This window comes from Typopeltis vanoorti, chromosome 17 (assembly GCF_054136105.1).
Source record: "Typopeltis vanoorti isolate ZY-2024b chromosome 17, IOZ_Tvanoo_1.0, whole genome shotgun sequence".
NCBI lineage: Eukaryota > Metazoa > Arthropoda > Arachnida > Uropygi > Thelyphonidae > Typopeltis > Typopeltis vanoorti.
In genome coordinates this window covers 65,253,925-65,274,173 of record NC_143565.1, presented here as the reverse complement: position 1 = coordinate 65,274,173, position 20,249 = coordinate 65,253,925, and the positions used below count along the sequence as shown (strand labels likewise).

The following is a 20,249-nucleotide window of genomic DNA, read 5'->3' as shown; positions in this document are numbered from 1 at the left end:
TGCTTCACTGATAGATGTTTGACCAACTGCTTCAGCATTAAATTTTGCAAGATATTAAAAAGTATTCCAGTTGTTCTGTTATTTTCACTATGTCTTCACAGGAACCATGTTCTACTATATGCATGTGACACTGTTATATTAGTACACAAAATAAGACAAGGACAAACATCCAGAAACATTTGCCAACCAGTCCTGTGCTGCTCATGTAGGATATCAAAGAGAAGATATCTATGGGAGTAATAAATTTCCTGTTACCTTTGATATGGTGCAGTATAATCTTGGCCATTAAAACCATCAATCACCATTATCATCACAAAATGAGTAGTAGAAAAATGGCAGGGGGATGGGGAGCAGATTGCAAGATGGTATTGACTCCATTACTGAAGGGAGAGGTCAAGATTGTGAAGTATTTGTTCAATGATATAACTTCATCAATTCATGTTGGCACCACCCCACAGTATCGTGTCCATTAAAGTTTATTCCGAAGATTTGGGAAACACTCATCACCAGAGGTCCCACCTTACATTCCAGGCCACCTACCTACTACCGCTCTTAGAGGGCGCTCCACCTAGATAGGACTTTAGTGTCACCCATGGTTGGGCTTAGTATTGTAAGTTTTTGTGTGCATGTTACATTAATTGTTTTTGTAATCCCCGTAGATGTCCTAGTGACTAGGACGAAATATAGGAAGTATTAAATTCTATTTTAATTCTTTTTGAGTGTTGTAAAAAATCCATTAAACCTCCAACATAATGTCCTCACAGCACTTAAGCCTCTACACAAGAATTCTAATCATCCATGGAGAAGATTTAGCACGCAAATCCAAGCAATACGGTAAGTCAAAACTACGACTATCTAGACAACTAAATAGGCTGGCCTTTTTAAAAAGATGTCGGGATACAAGAGTGATACCGAACTGCATTAAAATGAAGATCAATTTCCATTCAAAAAAAGCACTCCGTATATATAAATGTGCCAGCCTGGCATTACTACGCGAGCAAATCGCCTCTACTCGTGCCGCCTTCGCAGTGACGAACGCCGCTATTGGCTCCTTACTTTCAGAGCTCTCCACCGTTCTTAACCCTGAACTTTGGTCGATTCTCTCTGACATTTCGGAAACTTCTGCACAGAGAGAATTTCAAAAAATAAAAAACAAACACGTCAAGAAATACAGCAACCTGGTTAAAGACAAACCACAACCACAAATTCAACCGCTCCAGACAGTAATTAATCTCTCTTCCAAAAGGCTCAACGATGATGCCGTCAGCGCCCTTTGCCTCGGCCGTAATTTTGCCGTCGCCCCGAAAGAAGTGCCGGTACTCGATGTAATGGTTAACATCGAACGGGGGATCGGTCGCTTACCGTCGGAGGTAGCCAACAACATCAGACTCGATGTAGCCAACATCCTCGCTCACTCTTCGCCTCCAAAAAGTAACTTATCGTATGCCCAATGCATGGCTCTCCTGAAACTACGCAAAGAAAAAAGTATCGTCATCACCAGAGCGAATAAGGGTAATGCCACAGTCGTTCTTAATACCAGCGAATACAATCGTAAAATGAACATCATCCTCCGCGATCGCGCTACCTACATCCTGCTAGAACACGACCCCACAAAAACACAAGTTAAGAAATTAAAAATCTTACTTAAAAAAGTAACCTCCTGGCACCCTGACGTCACGAAAAAACTTAAACCTTTCCGCTCTCCCCCCCGAATATACGGTTTACCAAAAATCCACAAACCCAATTCCCCACTCAGACCTATAGTAGATGCCACCAATGTACCTTGTTACAGACTGTCTAAACAGCTGGCCAACTCTCTGTCCCCCCTCACCGGAAATTCCGCTTCCTATATAAAAAACTCGACCCACTTTAAAGCCCTCACAGAAAATTTAACCTTGAATAATACAGACATATTAGTAAGCTTTGATATCTCCTCTTTGTTTACCAATATTCCCTTAACTGACACTTTATCTCTCTTAGAAAACGTTTTTCTCTCTGACATCTTAGATCTCTTTTCCTTTGCCATCAACTCTGGGTATTTCTCTTGGAAGAACAAAATCTACAAGCAGATAGAGGGAACCGCCATGGGTTCCCCCCTCTCACCCCCCTCTGCCAATTTCTATATGGAAGATTTTGAAAAACGAGCCATAGACAAAGCCCCACTCAAACCTTCTATCTGGCTAAAATATGTAGATGATGTGTTCTCTATTTGGCCTCATGGCCCAGACACGTTAGACTCCTTCCTCAGTCATCTCAATAGCCTACATCCAAGAATCCAGTTTACTATGGAAAAGGAAAAGAACAATTGTTTACCCTTCCTAGACACCTTAGTCACACGCCTGCCTAATGATACACTTGCCTTCACTGTATACAAAAAACCCACACACACAGGCAGATACATTCACAAACTCTCCCACCACCACCCCTCGCAACAATATGGCATCATTAAAACTCTTACCAAGAGAGCCCACAATCTTTGTTCCAGTGGAACTGCCCTCACTACTGAGCTTAACCACATACACAGAACTTTCCTCTCCAATGGCTACAGCGAACACAGTATCAAAAAAAATAATCAATTCCTCCCCCATTCCCCGTCCCTCTCGTCAACAAGATTTTAAAAATGCCATCACCATACCCTACACCCGTGGTACTTCGGAAAAAATAGCCAAGATACTAAAAAAGTATAAACTACATACAGCATATAAGCCCTACCGCAAACTTGCTACCCTTATCCGTTCTACGAAAGATCAGCTCCCTTCTCTCTCTCTCTCTCTCTGCCTGGAATTTACAAAGTACCCTGTTCCTGTAAGCTTGCGTACTTTGGACAGACAGGCAGATCAGTATTCATCCGCCTGGAGGAACACAAGTCGTACATCGTTAAACACAACTATGGCCATTCAGGCTTGGCTGACCATGTTTTGGACACCACCCACAGAGTATCATGGAAGAAAACCACCATGCTCCACCACAGCAAATTCAAGAAAGAGACTTTTCTTAGAAGCAGCAGCAGATCTCAGAAACCAACCAAATCTTAATAAATACGATTGCATTAAGCTTCCGAAGATTTGGGAAACACTCATCACCAGAGGTCCCACCTTACATTCCAGGCCACCTACTACCGCCCTTAGAGGGTGCTCCACCTAGATAGGACTTTAGTGTCACCCACGTGGTTGGGCTTAGTATTGTAAGTTTTTGTGTGCATGTTACATTAATTGTTTTTGTAATCCCTGTAGATGTCCTAGTGACTAGGACGAAATATAGGAAGTATTAAATTCTATTTTAATTCTTTTTGAGTGTTGTAAAAAATCCATTAAACCTCCAACATAATGTCCTCACAGCACTTAAGCCTCTACACAAGAATCCCCGTTATCTGCAGAGGACAGTGTAGGGATAAGGTGTTATTGAGCTATTAAAGCTCTGATCATGGCAGGAGGGTAACAGCAATAGCCGAGCCTTAGTTAGAGCTTCATTGGCTACAGCATTGTCGTTCGTTACCCTCCCAGGGTTTCATCATCTAATACAACCAGCCAAACTGGTGATACTAAAGTGGAAACAACGGAGAAGTCATATTTATCTATATGAGTTGCCAAAAGGTGTCTCACCTTATTATTAAATTACTCTGGATTTAGAGAAAAATGTTGGAAGTTTTTTTTCCCATTTGGTTAGACTATAATAAATTTAGTTTAATCCTTTATCCAAGTGTAAGCAAACAAAGTTTGCACCTGAAGTATCTTCAGGACTTCAGGAATAATTAAAAGGACACTGAATAAAAAAAACAAGACGAGAAACTCGACTAAAATTTTATAAAGTAATGGCCCTCCCACACTATATGGTTCAGAAACATGGACTGTTAAAAAGAAAGATGAAAGAAAAATATGAGCTGCACAGATTAGATTTTTAAGAGCAATTAAAAGATGCACAAAATTGGACTATATAAGAAATCAGAAAAGAACTAGGTATTTATGATGTAAATGAAAAGATAAAAGAATATAGAGAGAAATGGAAAGAACACCTATTTAGGACCAAGATATCAGAAACCAAAAGAGGTGGATAGATGTAGACCAAAGAGGAGGGGGGTGGGGTGGGAAGACCAGCTGCAAGATGGAAAGACCAGTGAAGTCAGAACAGGCAAATGACTAACCCTTGAAGAGATGAAGAAGAAGAAATTCTGATCCCTTCCCAGTTGTTGCACAGTGAAATGCGGGCAAAAGTGTTATGTGGAGTTCTGTACTTGTGGTATATAGAGAATATTTCTTCTTGGGCTGCCTTGGCACATTTGGACAATTAATGTTTGGATAGTGGTTGGGAATTTGTGATGGAATCCAGAAACATTGGCCAACCAGTCCTGTGCTGCTCATGTGGGATATCAAAGAGAAGATATCTATGGAAGTGATAAATTTCCTGTTACCTTTGATATGGTGCAGTATAATCTTGGCCATTAAAACCATAAATCACCATTATCGTGGTGATAATGGTGATTTATGGGGATTGGGGGGGGGGGTGAATTTCTAAGAGGAAAGCTGACATCAACAGTGTATTTGGAAGTGGTGCTTGTTAAGAGGCCAAGGGCTTTGGCAGGATTATGAGACTTGTCTGGTATACAGCTAGGTAGATGGACCATCTGTGTTAAATCATTGCTAATGTCAAATACTTCACTATCCTTATCTGCACTGGAGAGGGGAAGTCTGATTGCAATAGACAAGCTCTGATCTTGACTGAGGATGTTGATAACATCTTTTGTTAGTGATAGTGATGACAAATTTACACTCCATAATCCTGATGCAGTTATGGCCACAGACTATAGATTATTTGAAATTTTTTTTATAAGACAGTTCAATGTATTGCTGTTGGAGTTATTATAAAGACTAGACAACAGTTCTGTGAACGAAGGGTGTTATTTGTTTCAAGTTCTATGCAAATAGCTTGTTCATGCTGGGACAGCATCTCCCTTTATATCTGACCCACATGAAAGTTTCTGCAACCTATGGCACATAGTGCAGGTAGCATGTTGGCATGTAGAAGCTAAGACTGGCATGCAATCTAAACAGGATAAAAAGGTTATCCTGTTTAGATTGCATGCCAGTCTTAGTACTGAATTGTTTTGGCTTATTATATAGAGATGCTTGTACATCTCCATATAATCGTAATATCTTTGGACATGTAGAAAAGTTCAGATGTTGCTATTAGTTATTATTCATATTATATCACCACCAGAAACCAAACTAAATATGAAAAATTTTAATAAGCTGCTGATATTTCAATATATTTCAAATTTGGATGCCCAAAAATCACAAGAAAAACTCATTATAAATCGAATACTTGAGGAAACAATCCAAAACTGAAATGAACTAACAGTAGATACAAAATGAATAACACACCTAATTTACAACAAACAATTTTGCTGTGCATCCCTTGATTCAACTACTGCTTTGTAACTTATGGGCCACACACAGACACAAAGAAGCATTCAAAACATTTCGCCAAAGTTCTAAAAAGTTTAACAGGCTTCACCACCTCCTTTCTCAACATATCTATAGAAAGGATTTTAATTCCTTTAAAAGATATACCATCATTTTCTATACTGGTTTAAGCCAATAAAAAACAATTTGGTCGGTTATATCCCAAATTGCCAGCCCATCCTCGTTCGTTCAGTATTCAGGTAGATACCCAACAGGGAGCAGCACGAGAAGGTGAGGAATGGACATCAGGTCAGAAGCCCTGGTCAGTTCTCCGCATTCCTTTAAAAGCCATGTAGAGGTCTCCTCTCAGTTATACAGCTTTCACCCTTAAGCACCCCAGAAAATGATGACACAACATGGCAAAATTTCATGCCAGCTGGTGCTTCGCCTGGTTAAACAAGGCCCCCGTTGTTTTCGCCAAGGAACCAGGGCGAACAGCGAAACGTCAGCTACTGAAACAAATCTGAAAGCACACGCCAACTCAACATCACCAGAGTTAAAGATCGGTACTATCAACATAAGAAGCCTGAATGGCAAAGAAATGGAGCAAGCTGAAGAATTAGATAAGTACCAGATCGACATAATAGGAGTGACTGAAACAAAAAAGACAAAAACTGGTGAGATCTTTCTGAGTAATAAATAAAAAATGTTATATTCAGGAAATGACAATCAAGGAAAAGAAGGAGTAGCCATAGTATTCAACATAAAATACGAGGCTAATCTTCTTGAATGGCAGGCAGCCTCAAGTAGAGTGATATGGGCAAATATCTGAATGGGGAATTGGACAATGAGACTTATTTGTGCCGAGAACCATCTTAGTAGAACCATCCCACAGATGGTTCTACTAAGGTAGAAGTGGAGGAATTTTTTGATGTTTTAGAAAAAGCAACTCACACAATGAAAAATTAAAAGTTGGTCCTTGTTGGGGATCTAAATAGTAGAGTAGGAAATGATTGTCAAACATACAAAAATATTTTGGGAAAATTTGGAGAAAAGAGCAAAGCTAATAATAATGGCAAATACCTGTTGGATTCCTGCTCAGGACATGGACTGGTTATTACTAACACCATGTTTCAACATAAAAATGTGCACAAATTCACATGGAGAGAAGAGACAAGGAATAAGAAGGCTCATTGACTATGTTATTGTTGATAGTGATGTTTTCTCCCTGGTGCAGGACACCAGAGTGTACAGAGGATTTGAAATTGGAAGCGATCACTATTTAGTCTTGAGCAGGATAAAATTGAATTTCATATTGAAAAGAATAACATGCAAGAAAGTTTTAAAGCGAATAAAAGTTGAGCAGCTCTCAGATGTGAACTGTAGACTAAAATACACAAACATTATTCAAGAAAACATGAAAAAGTTTGAGAACAGGAACCAAACCTTGGAGATTCAGTGGCAAGCCTTGAAGAAAACTCTGACTGATTCAGCCAGAGAGGCATGTGGTGAGGTTGTCTGCAAGGAATAAAAAATCAGAACTCCATGGTGGACACAGGAAGTTAAAGAGGCAGTGAAGGAAAAGAAGAAAGCATATCAAAAGTTCCTGTCAAATAAGTCAGCTTGTGCTCTTAGAGAATACAGAGACAAATGTAAGAAAGCTAAACACTGTGTAAAACTAGCTTAACAAATGTCATGGGAGGAATTGGCAAGAACATAGAAAATAAATATCAAGAAGGTGGAAAGATATTCTGGAGGTTGTTGAAGAAGCTTAGAAATGGAAGAAAGAGTGCTGTAATAAGAGTTAGAAATGATAAAGGTGACATGAAAACAGGAGAAAAAGAAATCCTTGAGGTATGGAGTAATTACTTCGAAAAATTGCTAAATGAAACAAGCAGTGATAGCACAGTGCTAAAAAGCACTTGACAGGCATACAGTCAGGAATACAAATCCATACATGAAGTAGAAAAAGTTATTATAGGCTTGAAATGTGGAAAGACAGCAGGAGTAGATGATATTCGACCAGAAATGTTGAAGTATGGTGGTATAAAAGTCTTACAGTGGCTGCACTGCATAGTTCGGAAAGCCTGGACAGAGGGACAAATTTCCAATGATTTGAGTAGAGCTCTAATAGTACCCATATATAAAAAGGGAAATAAAACTGAATGTGAGAATTACAGAGGTATTTCCCTACTGAGTGTTCCTGGCAAGATCTATGCAAGTATACTTGAGAAACAGTTGAGAAGAATTGTGGAAGAAAAGCTTGGTGAAGAACAAGCTGGATTCAGGCCAAATAGAGGCTGTCAGGGTCACATCTTCACTTTACGATAAATAGTTGAGAAATCATGGGAATATAACAAAGATGGAAAAGGCATAACACAAGGTCCCAAGAGAGAGAAGCTATTCAATACACTACAGTTATATAGTGTCAATAGGGCATTATATCAAGCAATACTTAGTCTTTCTTTGAGTTGTAAGTCAGCAGTTAGAATTGAAGGAAATACAGGAAGATGGTTTAATGTTAAATCTGGTGTGAGACAAGGATGTACATTATCCCCTCTGTTATTCATTATCTATATAGATCACATCATGAAGGAAAGCGGCATTAAACATGATATCAGAATTGGAGATGTTAACGTCAGCTCTATGTGGACGATGTTATACTTCTAAATAAATCCGCTACAAGTCTGCAAGATTCTCTGACTAAATTGAATAACTGTTGTAATAGATATGGTATGAAGGTCGACAATGAAAATAGGCAGAATCATTGAAAATGTCAACTGTGTTGTGAATGGAGAACCTGTGGAACGTAAAACATTTCAGCTACTTAGGCATGATTTTTAGTGAAGACGGTAAATTAAATATGGAAATAGACAACAGAATCAACAAAGCTGGTATGGTAGGAAGTCAACTGAATAAATTCATATGGAATAAGAGAGAAATTAGTCGGAACACTAAATTAGCTGTATACAAGACAGTGTTCAAACCAGTTTTAACTTACGGATCTGACAGCTGGGTCAGAAGTAAAACACTTGACCAAAGACTAGAGACTGCAGATATGAGAGTCCTGAGAAAGATTAGAGGCGTGAACAGATGGCATCAATGGAAATATCATATTAAAAATGAGGATATTAGGAAAGAACTTGACATTGTCAGCATCCAGGAATGCGTTAGCAGAGCTAATCTCAGGTGATATGGTCACTTAAACAGAATGGGCGAAAAAAGATTAGCAAAACAAGTGTTGGTTGGCAGGAAAACGACCCAGAGGAAGACCAAGATATAGGTGGATTGATAAGGTACAAAGTGCCTTAGATGATAGAAATATAAGATCTGATAATGTTGGAGTCTTGACAAGTAATAGACTGATTTGGAGGAAAATTGTAGATAGGAAGTTAGTAATGATGGAAATTTTTCATGTAGTACTATCATATCCTGTACACCCCTTGAGGGTACATGTCAGGAATTTGATGATGATGATGATTAAAAGATATATTAAAAAAAAAAGTTATATCACTTCTGACCTATTGCATAAATTCTGATTACTTTCTTTTTAAAAACACTACTTACAAAGAGAACTTCAGCTTAGCTGGGCAACCCATTATCTCCTATATTAGCAAATGTAAAAAGCAATCAATTTCTTTCCATTAAAGTCAAGGTTATGGAAAAGGTAGAACCACAGAGTAGATTCCTTAAAGAAGTCCTGAACCATCTCAATAATCAACATCTAAAAATACAATTTACCTCAGAATTGGAAGTTAACAGTTCATCCTGTTTCTGGATGTCAGACTTACTCATGTATCAGAAAAACTGGTGATCTCTATTTATAGAAAACCCCAACCAATAAATACCTTCATGCACAAACTCATCATTATCTGCCCCAAGAGCTTCATTTCTACATCAGGTAAATGTGCTCACTCCCTCCTCGGTGAAGAAGAAAAAGATTACCAAAGAACTACAGTTTCTTCTTACAATCTTACAACCTTTCAGAAAAAATTATCCTAAACAGACTGTCATTAAGCTACTCGAGCTACTACTAGTATTAATCCATCTGCTCCCCATATTGAGGATAGTAATGAAGTAAGAGGGTTTATATCTCTACCATATATCAATTCTGTTTCACCAAAGCTAAAATTCTGAAAAAATTTAAAATCTGCACTTCTAGTACTTCTCTAACCAATCTCCATTCCTTAGTTGGTACACCTAAGCTGACCCATACATGATGCCATTCACACAAACACACATACTCCGACCAGAGATGCAAGACCCTCAGCTAGTAATGTGCCAAGAAGAGTCAATTCATGTTGAAGGGGGAGAAAGGAATAAGGCAATGTACGAATTCATTACCACAAGCAAAATCACGTGCATTATACGTAAAATTTTCCAACTGTTGTACAAGCAAAATAGTTACTTTAAAAACTAGAATTTTCAGAAAAGAAAAGCTAATTTTCTGACATATAATAATAAACACTCATTCCATGAAATTCTATTAATGGAATGGATTCGCCTTCTTCTGTCACATGCAGAAGTCTCGAGGGGTCTTGCATCTGTAGTAGCACAGTATATATATCAGTGGCGTCGGGTGCCCATTTCAGTTGGATGTGCTATCGTGGTTTATGCAAACCAAGCTACAAAATTCAAGTCAGTTTGACATATGATTGCATTTTTATCGATATAAGAAAGTTTTAATAGTGTATAGCATATTAATGCTAATCTTAATTAGTCCAATGCAATTAATTGTAGAATAGCTTTGAATATTTTAATTTATCAATTAATTGTAAACAAATCTGCACAGAGTGGGGGACAATGTGTTAGTTTTAAGATACTGTATATTAGAAACAATAATGAAGGAGAATGCTGTATTTGGTTGGTGTATTTGATTTACTCAAAGGTAAAATTTGGATGAGGCTTACCTCCTTCAACTATAATACCATTTCCCATTGTAAATATGGGCAAAAAAGTTATAAATTTATCGAAAATTATATATTAAAAATTTGTCTATATTATATATAAAAACTTGCCTCCCATGGCAGCTCACACTTCACGCACGGAAAACAGATGAAACTCGGGAAAAAAAAACAGCAACCCATGACAAATGACAACGTTCGATTGGATTGGTTGACACAATAATCAATCACAGCCTCTAGGTGCTATTGTCTCAGAGCTCACCCTGCTTTAAACTGCTCAACATTCTGAGCAGTTTAAAACTACTAGAACACTAAGAATTTGACCCACTAGGCCATCTGCACATCTTTTCAAAGGGCTCAAAGATGTATTTTGAACACATATCTGGGCTATTAACACGAACATGATGCAATGTTTGTGTCCTCTTCATGAGGCATTTAGTATATTTTGTTTACTTTTAGAAATCACGTAAAGTCTGGAAACAATTAGAACAGTCTTTAATGGGAATAAATGCAAATATATAATATCGGTAATATTGCTATTCGGTATTCAGTAGATAGGCACTGCACCTAGCACACCTGGAATATTGGCCCCTGATATATATATGTAGGAAGTATTTTACCTTGGGTATAATAAATGTTAAAGATACCAAGCTATTTTAAACCTGGTTTTACTCCATTTCCCAAGTAAACAAACAGACAAACAAGTCAAGTTTGCTCCTGCAAGTGTTGCAAGTCTAGCTGATCCTACACGTAGTGCAAGACCAAGGCAACTCGTGGTAAAACTTGAATAAGCTCTGATCACTAATCTTAATATTTACCCTTAATTCCTACATTTATATCTCCTCCTGAGATTTTTATTTAATAAGGTTAAGACACCTTACGGTAACTTGTTCTGGTAAAATACTTATAAGCTCTGTATTACTAAATCTTGGTATTTCTAGCCTGGCTCCCACTGATGAGACCTCAATAAAGGTCGAAACCGGTCTGGGTAGTGACCCCTTGCCTTTAATACAAAGCATCATACATCTCCTCTAGGAGATGTGCTTTGCATTAAGGATAAATATTAAGATTAGTGATCAGAGCTTATTCAAGTTTTACCATGAGTTGCCTTGGTCTTGCACTATGTGTAGGATCAGCTAGACTTGCAACACTTGCAGGCGCAAACTTGACATGTTTGTCTGTTTGCTTACTTGGGAAATGGAGTAAAACCAGGTTTAAAATAGCTTGGTATCTTTAACACACACACACACATATATATATATATATATATATATATATCAGTTTACTGCAATGTGTCCTATTTTGATCAGACAGAGAGAAATCTACTGAATTGTGTATGGAGAGAATATGAGAGACATCATGTATGGCAGAACTAGATAAGTACACTATCTAATCACGTTCTTAATCCTGCTAACCCTAATGAAGATTTACCATTCATCCAATGATCTGAAACATGTCAGAAAATATTTTTAGATGCTATGATGGGCTTGACAGAAGAATTGTGGAATCGACAGAAATGGTCCATCTTAATACTAACATCATCTGTAAACTGACGGCTATTCTTCAGCTACAGCACTTTGGGGTATATAAGATCATGCACGAGCAAACATGCCTAACAATACTAGGGCATCCAGAATGCCTTCCAATGTCAGCAATATTTAATTTATAGCTGTTGTTCTCCTGTAATCTGTTTTTTTTTTTTTTTTTGTATTTCTCTTTTCATGTTATACACCTGATGAAGTGTTTTAAGAAGACAAAACTAGTTGTGCATTTAAATAATAAATAATTTTTCCATTTTGTTATCCTTTGGATTCTAGTGATTAAATTTCTTCAATCATATATATATTAAAAGTGTTAAACGACCGAAATTAACATAAAAGATTTTAATCTCACAACAAGTTTCATCTAACATAGACTTCTTCAGGTGCTAAAAAACATAAGAATCCCAGTAAGGTACTGGATTTGAACAGTATTAAAAAAAAGCAGTCAAAAACAGTGTGGAGGCTAAAGTCTAGATGAGTTTAAAAAGAAGAACAATCTCCAACTGCATTATTAGGTACATGCGTGCATCCACAATCTCAGGCACGCTAATATTGAATAGCAGAGCTGTGGGTACAACTTATCAGACTGCTACAACTTAAATTACTGTTGATATATTATTACTATTATTATGTGACACCTCCAGGGAGTCCAAAAAACTCAAGGAGTGTGCCAACAGCATCAAATGATTGAACCCTTTCAACTACTAACTGCACTCAAACTTGCTTAACTTTTTGCATGAGACACTAGTAGCAGAGGCTCAACCAATCGACCAAACTTTGCTGGCAATAATATGAACAAGGATTAGGATTATTTCTTTTGACTCCAAAATTTTTCTTTCTATCTCATCATAACAATGGTGAAGATTGTTAGACTTTTCCCAGAATACTGGATGTGGGAGGCCCTATTCGTTCAAATTTGCTGAAAACAGGACATGGCTAGATAAGCCGCTGGCTCGAGTTCTTTTGTAGTTGATATCTTTTTGGTGTTCTTTGATACGGAGTTCGATTGATTTTTCCCATCTGTCCAAAGTAAGGTTTGCCACAATTGCAGAAAATTTGATAAATGCTGGGATATTTGAGATTGTTATGATTAGTCCTCGGTCGACTGAGAAGGGAACGTAGCTTAGGCAGTGTTGTGAAGGTCTGAATGTTAAATTTTCTTAAGATTTTTGCTAATTTTGGAGAGATAGAACTGATGTAAGGAATAAAAATACTGCCCTTGGAAACTAATATCTTCATTACGGCTTGTGTGTGTGTGGGTTGGGGGAGTTTGAAAAGGAGTTTGTTGATAATTTTCTTTGAATAGCCATTTAACTGAAATGTGCTTTGAAGATAATTAAGGCAGTTGCTAAGATCCTGTTCATCCAAAAGAAGTCAGCAAGCCCGGTGTCCAAGAGTAGATATGATGCTGAATTTCTGCAGAGGATAATGGTGAGAATCAGCGTGGAGATATCTGCCTGTATCGGTTGGTTTCCTAAAAATAGTGATTTTGAATTTCTCATTTAAATGGGACAGTTTTACATCTAAGAAAGAAAGAAAGAAAGAAAGAGAGCCTTTATCCTCCAATTCAGTTGTAAACTTAATGTTAGGATGTATATTATTTAGATGCCATGTTCCCAAATTAGAAAGATGTCAAAGTAGTATTTCCACACTTTAGGTTTTAAAGAAAAGGATGAAATGGCCTTTTCTTCGAAATCCTCCAGGTAAATGTTGGCAAGAACTGGGGACAAAGGGTGTCCCATAGCAAGGCCTGAATTTTGCTTGTAGATTGTGTCTTCAAATATGAAGTAACCAGAGTTGATACAGTGTGTCAATAAGCCATGATCTTCTTAGATACTTTGTCTTTTAAAAGGAGAAGTACTTCTTCCGTAGGAACATTTGTAAACAATGAAACTACGTCAAAGCTGGCCATGATATCTGTGTCCTTGATTGTAATATCTTTGAGCTTGGATACAAAATCTGTGGAGTTTTTTCCAGGAGATTTTCCAGATTTCCAGGAGAAACATTTAGAAAAGAAGCGAGATATTTAGAAAGCTTGAATGTCAGAAAATCATGCTTCTCCAGGAAATCTACATCATTTAGTCATTTAATACTTTTAACATGTTCCCAAACCGAGTAAATCTTCCTATATATATATATTCACAGATAACTCCTCTTATATGCAGGGATTGTGTTCTCAAGAATCGCCAAGTGTATCAAAAGCACAAAAAAAAACGGGAGGCTTCTAACATGGGATAACAGAGGTTGGGTTCCTAAATAAGCAAGATTTTGATCTTTTAAGATTAATTTTTATGAAAACTGCACCTATTTTGCATACATATTAAGGCATAAGTAAATAAAATATTCACTATGTATATTTAAAAAAACTATTAAAACAATTCTTTATTTTCAAGCATTGAAAATAAAGAATTTGCAACTACATCTTAATCACATCTTTGGCTGGCATGCTGAAGTTAAAACTCATAGGAGGTTGGAGTCTGCCTTTTAAAGAATCTCTCAATGGAAACCTGATTTACAGTTTTTAAGTAGATATCATTGTAGCATTTAAGACATTTTCAATTTCTCTTTTCACTTTAGAAGTCCTCATATGGCTTAAAAGCTTGAGACATGACGTTTGCATTGTGAGAGTTGTCCTCTGGAGGCTCAACCTCCAGAGGACAACTAGGATTCCTACCGATGTTCTTTTCCATAGTCAAAAGTTCTTCAATGCTCAGATCCTCCTGATGCGATTCAAGCAACTCTTCCACATTTTCTTTATCAATCTCCTCCAATTCAATCTGATGAGGCATCTTAGCAATAGTTACATTGGTAACATTATCTTCCAACATTAAATCTCTAAAAATGTTTACAGCTCAGGTCAACATTTCTTTCACACACCATTCATACAATGAGTGAGCTCATTCCAGCAATTACAAATGATATCAATTGCCATCTTGATGTTAAATTGCCACCAGAATTATTTAATGTTAAGCTTGTCATATGCATTGCATTCCTTGATAAGCCTGGAGAAGATTTGTTGCAGATAATAGGATTTAAAAACTGTGATGATACCTTGATCCATGGACTGGAGGAGTGACGTGTTGGGTGAGAGAAACAACACCTGAGTATTGTCACTGCAGTCAGCAACATTTCATAGATGAAAAGATGCATTATATGGAATAATAAGGATTTTAAATGGAATTTTCTCATTTTCACAATAGGCTTTCAATTCTTCATGCAACTCTCCCAAAAATTACTCATTGAAAATCCGTGATGTTATCCAGCCATTCTTATTTGCTCTCCTCACAACAGGCAATCTTGCCTTTACATATCCCTTCAGTGCCCACGGGTGTTCTGAGTGATATACCATGAGAAGTCTTATGTAGTTGCTGAAAGCATTGCCTCCCAAAAGCAACATGCAGTGGTCTTTGCCGGCTTTAAACTCAGGTGCTGTCTTCTCTTTGATGGATATGTAGATAGGACTAAGTATACTCTTCCAAAACAGACCAGTGTTATCTAAATTAAACACTTGCTTCGGTGTGTGTAACCTCCTTCTATTATTTTTGCTTTGAAGAGATCATGAAATTCTTCAGCGGCAATGTGATCCACAGCTGCAGCCTCACCAGTCATATTGAGATAGTGACTCCTATAGCAGTCAAACTATCCACAACTTGCAGCAAAAGTGTCGGTTATTTTTCATCTCTTGTCAGATGTTCATTCAAATTCTTCACCTTCTCCTGTATGTTCGCTCCAGACAAAGGCATGCTCTGTTTTTTAATTCTGAAGCTCAAACCATATAGCCAGCATCCTTTCCATTTTCTCAATTGCATGAGATCGAGATTTTGTTACTCTTGTCATGCTGAGATTTATGATGATTGAGCACTCTTACGAACTGTATCAACATTATCACAAACAGCTGTTACTGTAGAATCGCTCAGTCCTGTGACTCTTTGAATGTCAATACTACGTTAGCCTCTCTCAAACTAGTTCAGAACTTCCAAATATCCATCTTTAGAAGGATGAGTCTTGGAAGTTAGAGACTAAATGCAGTTATGACTTTCTGAGGATGATGATAGCTGCTAACTTTTTAAGCAAAGAGAACTTACTTCTATATAAAAATAGTCTGAGAACATTATGCTAGTAGAGCATTTGTTAAATTTTTCAGTAATAAGACTAACATTACATCACAGTAGCAAAATGAGTATTGCAAGTCTATATATCTAACAATACATATGCAATATTTTAATGTTTGATTTCAAGACAGTTTTATAAAGCAATCAATTTAGGTCCATCTAATATCAGTGAAGATAAAATTAAACAATTAAGAGAAAGCAGAACTGTAACAAACTCAGTTCCTGAACCATACATTGATTTTTCTTATATATATATTTCTTTATTTAAATGAATACCCATAAAAGAGCTTTAACTTATGCTTTGCTTACCAGCCTTGGAAGTGCCATACCAGTAACAGAACAGACTAGCTTCACTGTGGAACCATAATGGATATAACCATCTCGCACTGTGAACTCTTCAGACTCTGATTCTGTATCATCCACTAAAAATATTTTAAAAAATGCTAATTTTAGCTACTGTGCAAATTCTCTGATATGCAAGTAATCAGTAAGAAAACAGTACTGAAGCATATAGACATAACTGAAACAGTGTCATATCCATATTGACAACTTAACAGAAGAAAAACACAGCACAAAGGAATGAATTAATCGATGGCTTAACGACTCCAATATTTCATCTGTGCCACGGGACCATCGGGGGTACAATATAAAATTGTAATGTACATACAAGCAACATAAATCAAATGGAAGCAATTAGGCTTATCAAGTCCTAAAAAGTGACCCTCTATGGAAGCTAGTAGTTAGCCTTGTTTGTGTGGGATATCTTAGAATTGTGATTTCCCCCTTTAGGTGGGGGGGGGGGGGATTTCACATATAACATATTTATTTAGGTAAATGACAGTTTTTAAGAACAGCTGTTTAATCCAAAAATTACTAACTCTTATGTGCTACAATAAAGATAGCAATTTTTTCTGTTTGATTTCTGTGGGTGGTCAGTCACGCATTTTTTTTTTATTATTATTATTTAATGGAAGATACAGACATCTATGAATAATAAGGAAATTTTCATTACATTATTATTAGCCAATGTTTGCTTCACCATGGCATTTTGATAGGCACAATAATATGATAGCTATTCATGCCCATGCAGGTACGAGAGCATGAAGACTAAGTTCAAAATGCCACGACTCTACAATCGTTAACAGGCATGCTCTATCGACATGGTGTGCAGTGTTTGTAGAGAGCTCCTGAACAGATAAGTATTATTTTAAGTAATAATTGGTAAATTTGCTTGAATCTTACATAGTATTATTTACTTTTTGTATCTTAGCACATCTGTGTGATTTTTGTGTGTTTTCTGAGTTATTTCAATTAGTAATTTGATAGATACGATTATTAGCAGCACATGGCGCCGATAAGAAAGAATAAAATGACATCCAGATCGCCATCTTTGTCTAAAAATTTTAATATAAAGGATTTTATTCAGTGTACCGTTTGTGAAATGTATGCTTTGATGAGAGCGGTTGGAGTCTGGTTAGACAATGATAGTGGAGTGAATGTGTTCAGAAAGTGTAAGGAATGTGAGGATTTAAAGTATGTTTCAGGTCGTGAGAGTGATATCGTTGTCGAAAACGAGAATGTAGAAAATACTGATATGTGAGGTATGAATAGTGATATTTGCGAGGTAGTACCAGATAGCTATGAGAGTGCCGTTGAAAGTGAGAATGAAGGTATAAATATAGAACGAATGAATGAATTAACAGATAATAAAAATGATGGGACAGATGCAACGAGAGAGATCGCACGGTTACGCAGAGCGATAGGTAAAATCAGCAGCTGGAGCATTGGGAAAAATGTTTACCAAGCGTACTAACTAATAAACGGCAAAAGTATGATAAGAAAAATAAGAGTATGATAGTGAGTGTAAACAAAATGAAAGAGCGAGTGTTGTACGGAGATTCTTTAGTAAGAGGTGTGATAGATGAGAGTCTGATAAAATCGTACCAACCTGGTGTGAACGTGAAGGATGTAAGCGAGTCAATTAAAATGCAAAAGCAGAGAGTGAAAGAATTGATAGTAGTAGCAGGAACGAATAATAAAGGAGACAAAATGGCTATGATAGAGGATTGAAGGAATTACTTGAGATAGCAAAAGAGAAGAGTGAGAGAGTTAGGATAGTAAGTCTGTTGCCATGGTATGACAGTGAAGAGTATAGAAGGAGGGCCAAAATTGCTAATGACTTTTGCGCGGATTATGCAGGAGGAGTGGTGTGGAATTTGTGGATGTGTGGAGTGAGTTCGATGGGCGAAAGGATTTATATAAGATGGATGGTTTACATTTGAATGGATTTGGTGTATGGAGACTTGAAAAGGTGTTGTTGAATGAAGTGGATGTGCAGAATCAGGGAAACTCTAGTTACTAGGGGTGGGGGAGTAGATATACAGACTTTAGAGAGATAGTAGAGTGTATAAATGTGTGTAATATGCCCGAGCGAGTATGAAAGGACAACAAATCAAAATTGGATAGTTGGTAGAAGGCAACAAAATAGGGATGGGACAAATGGGCTTCTGAAATTCATGTATACTAATGCCAGAAGTATTAGGAACAAGAAGGAAGAATTTTTGGCCTTGGTTGGCACTTACAGGCCACAGGTTATTGGCATTAGTGAAACATGGCTGACAGAAGATGATATAGCTAGTGGGATTGAATGCGAGGGGGTATGGTGTGTTCAGGAGTGACAGGGAGAAGAAAATGGGGGTAGGAGTATTATTGATGATAGCTGATGAGCTGCAGCCAAGGAGAATAGAAGTGGAACTGCAGGATAGAGAAAAGAGCACGTTTGAGGCTATTTGGTGTGAGATTGAGGTAGCAGAACAAAATATACAGTTGGGTGATGCTATAGACCAGGTGATGGAATAGATGGTGGAGATAGTACGCATGAGCAAATAGAAGAAATGAGTGGAAGGAGGGTAATTATTATGGGAGATTTCAACTATGGTAACATTCATTGGAAGGAGGAGAGGACACATGGGAGGAAGAAATTGGATTTTATGCAGTTATTAACTTGTTAACATACAAAGACATCTGTGACACGTCTTTTGTTTATTGCACCAAAATTGATTTTGACGTATTGCAGACGTTACGAAGTTTGCATCAATTTCAAACGAATTTAGAGTTTAAAAATAATTTATATGTTAAAGGGTTAAGGGATAACTCTTTGCGACAGCATGTAATGGAAAATACTAGGGGTCAGAGAGTGCTTGACCTAGTAATTACATCTGAGAATGTGGTTGCAACGAATATGACCACGTTGCCACCAATTGGTGAGGGTGATCATAGGGATCTTGACTTGGGAGGTGGCTAAAGGTGTGAAATTTACAATTAAGACAGGATACATGTGGAATTATCGGGCTGGTAAGTATGACAAGCTCAGGAGTTTGATTGGTTCAGTGCCATGGCATGTAAAACTGCAAGGGCTGGATGTTGGTAGTGCATGGGCAGCAGTTAAGAAGTGTTTGCAGTACACAATGGCTGACTGTATATCTAGAGTCCAAATAATAAATCAAGTAGGGGTTAAATGGATGAATAACACCATTAGCTTGAGCTACAAAAAAGAAACAACTGTGGAGGGAGTTTAAGGAGAAAGGTGACCGGCAGGCACATGAACGGTATAAAGCACAGGCTAGAAGGGTAATGAGTGTGGTAAGAAAAGCAAAAGCAGATTATGAAGGAACATTAGCTATGCAGGCTAAAGAGAATCCCAAACAGTTTTTTCAATATGGTGGAAGTAAAAGAAAAAATGTATATGGCAGAATGATTTTAAAGAATGTCGATGGTAGGGAGGTAACTCAATCAGTTGATATAATGGAATTACTGAGTGAACACTTTGCAAGAGTATATCATACAGGTGGTGACATTGCAGGAAAAAATGAACCAATAGCTTATACGGGAATTGCGGTGAATGAAGTGAAGGTGAATAGTCTATTACAAAACCCCAATGTCAATACATCTGTGGGACGGGATGGTATACCAGCTCGAGTCATATGTGAAGCAGCTAAAGAATTGTCAGTGCCCTTGACCATTTTCTTTAATTTGACTCTCAGGTCTGGGTTAGTCCAGAGGGGGGTGGAAGGAGGGGGAAAATAGTTTCGCTGCATAAAGGAGGCCAAGACTTCTGTTGTAAATTACCGACCGATCAGTATATCAGGAATCATTGTCAATGTCTTGGAGTAAATAGTCAAGAGGAAAATACAGGATTGGATAGATGAAAATGGGATACTGTATGGGGGACAGCATGGTTTTGTGAAGGGTAGATCATGCCTCAATAATTTGCTCACATTTTATGACACAGTG

General features: G+C 37.4%; 1 protein-coding gene across 1 annotated transcript in view; it reads right to left on the bottom strand.

The window, feature by feature from the left end:
• Positions 1 to 20,249, bottom strand: part of LOC150097449 (recombining binding protein suppressor of hairless-like) — a 419,037-nt gene that overhangs the window by 118,331 nt on the left and 280,457 nt on the right. The window contains exon 10 of the mRNA XM_090407702.1: positions 16,266 to 16,378. Coding sequence (XP_090263828.1) covers positions 16,266 to 16,378 — 113 coding nt within the window. The remainder of the gene's footprint in view (positions 1 to 16,265; positions 16,379 to 20,249) is intronic.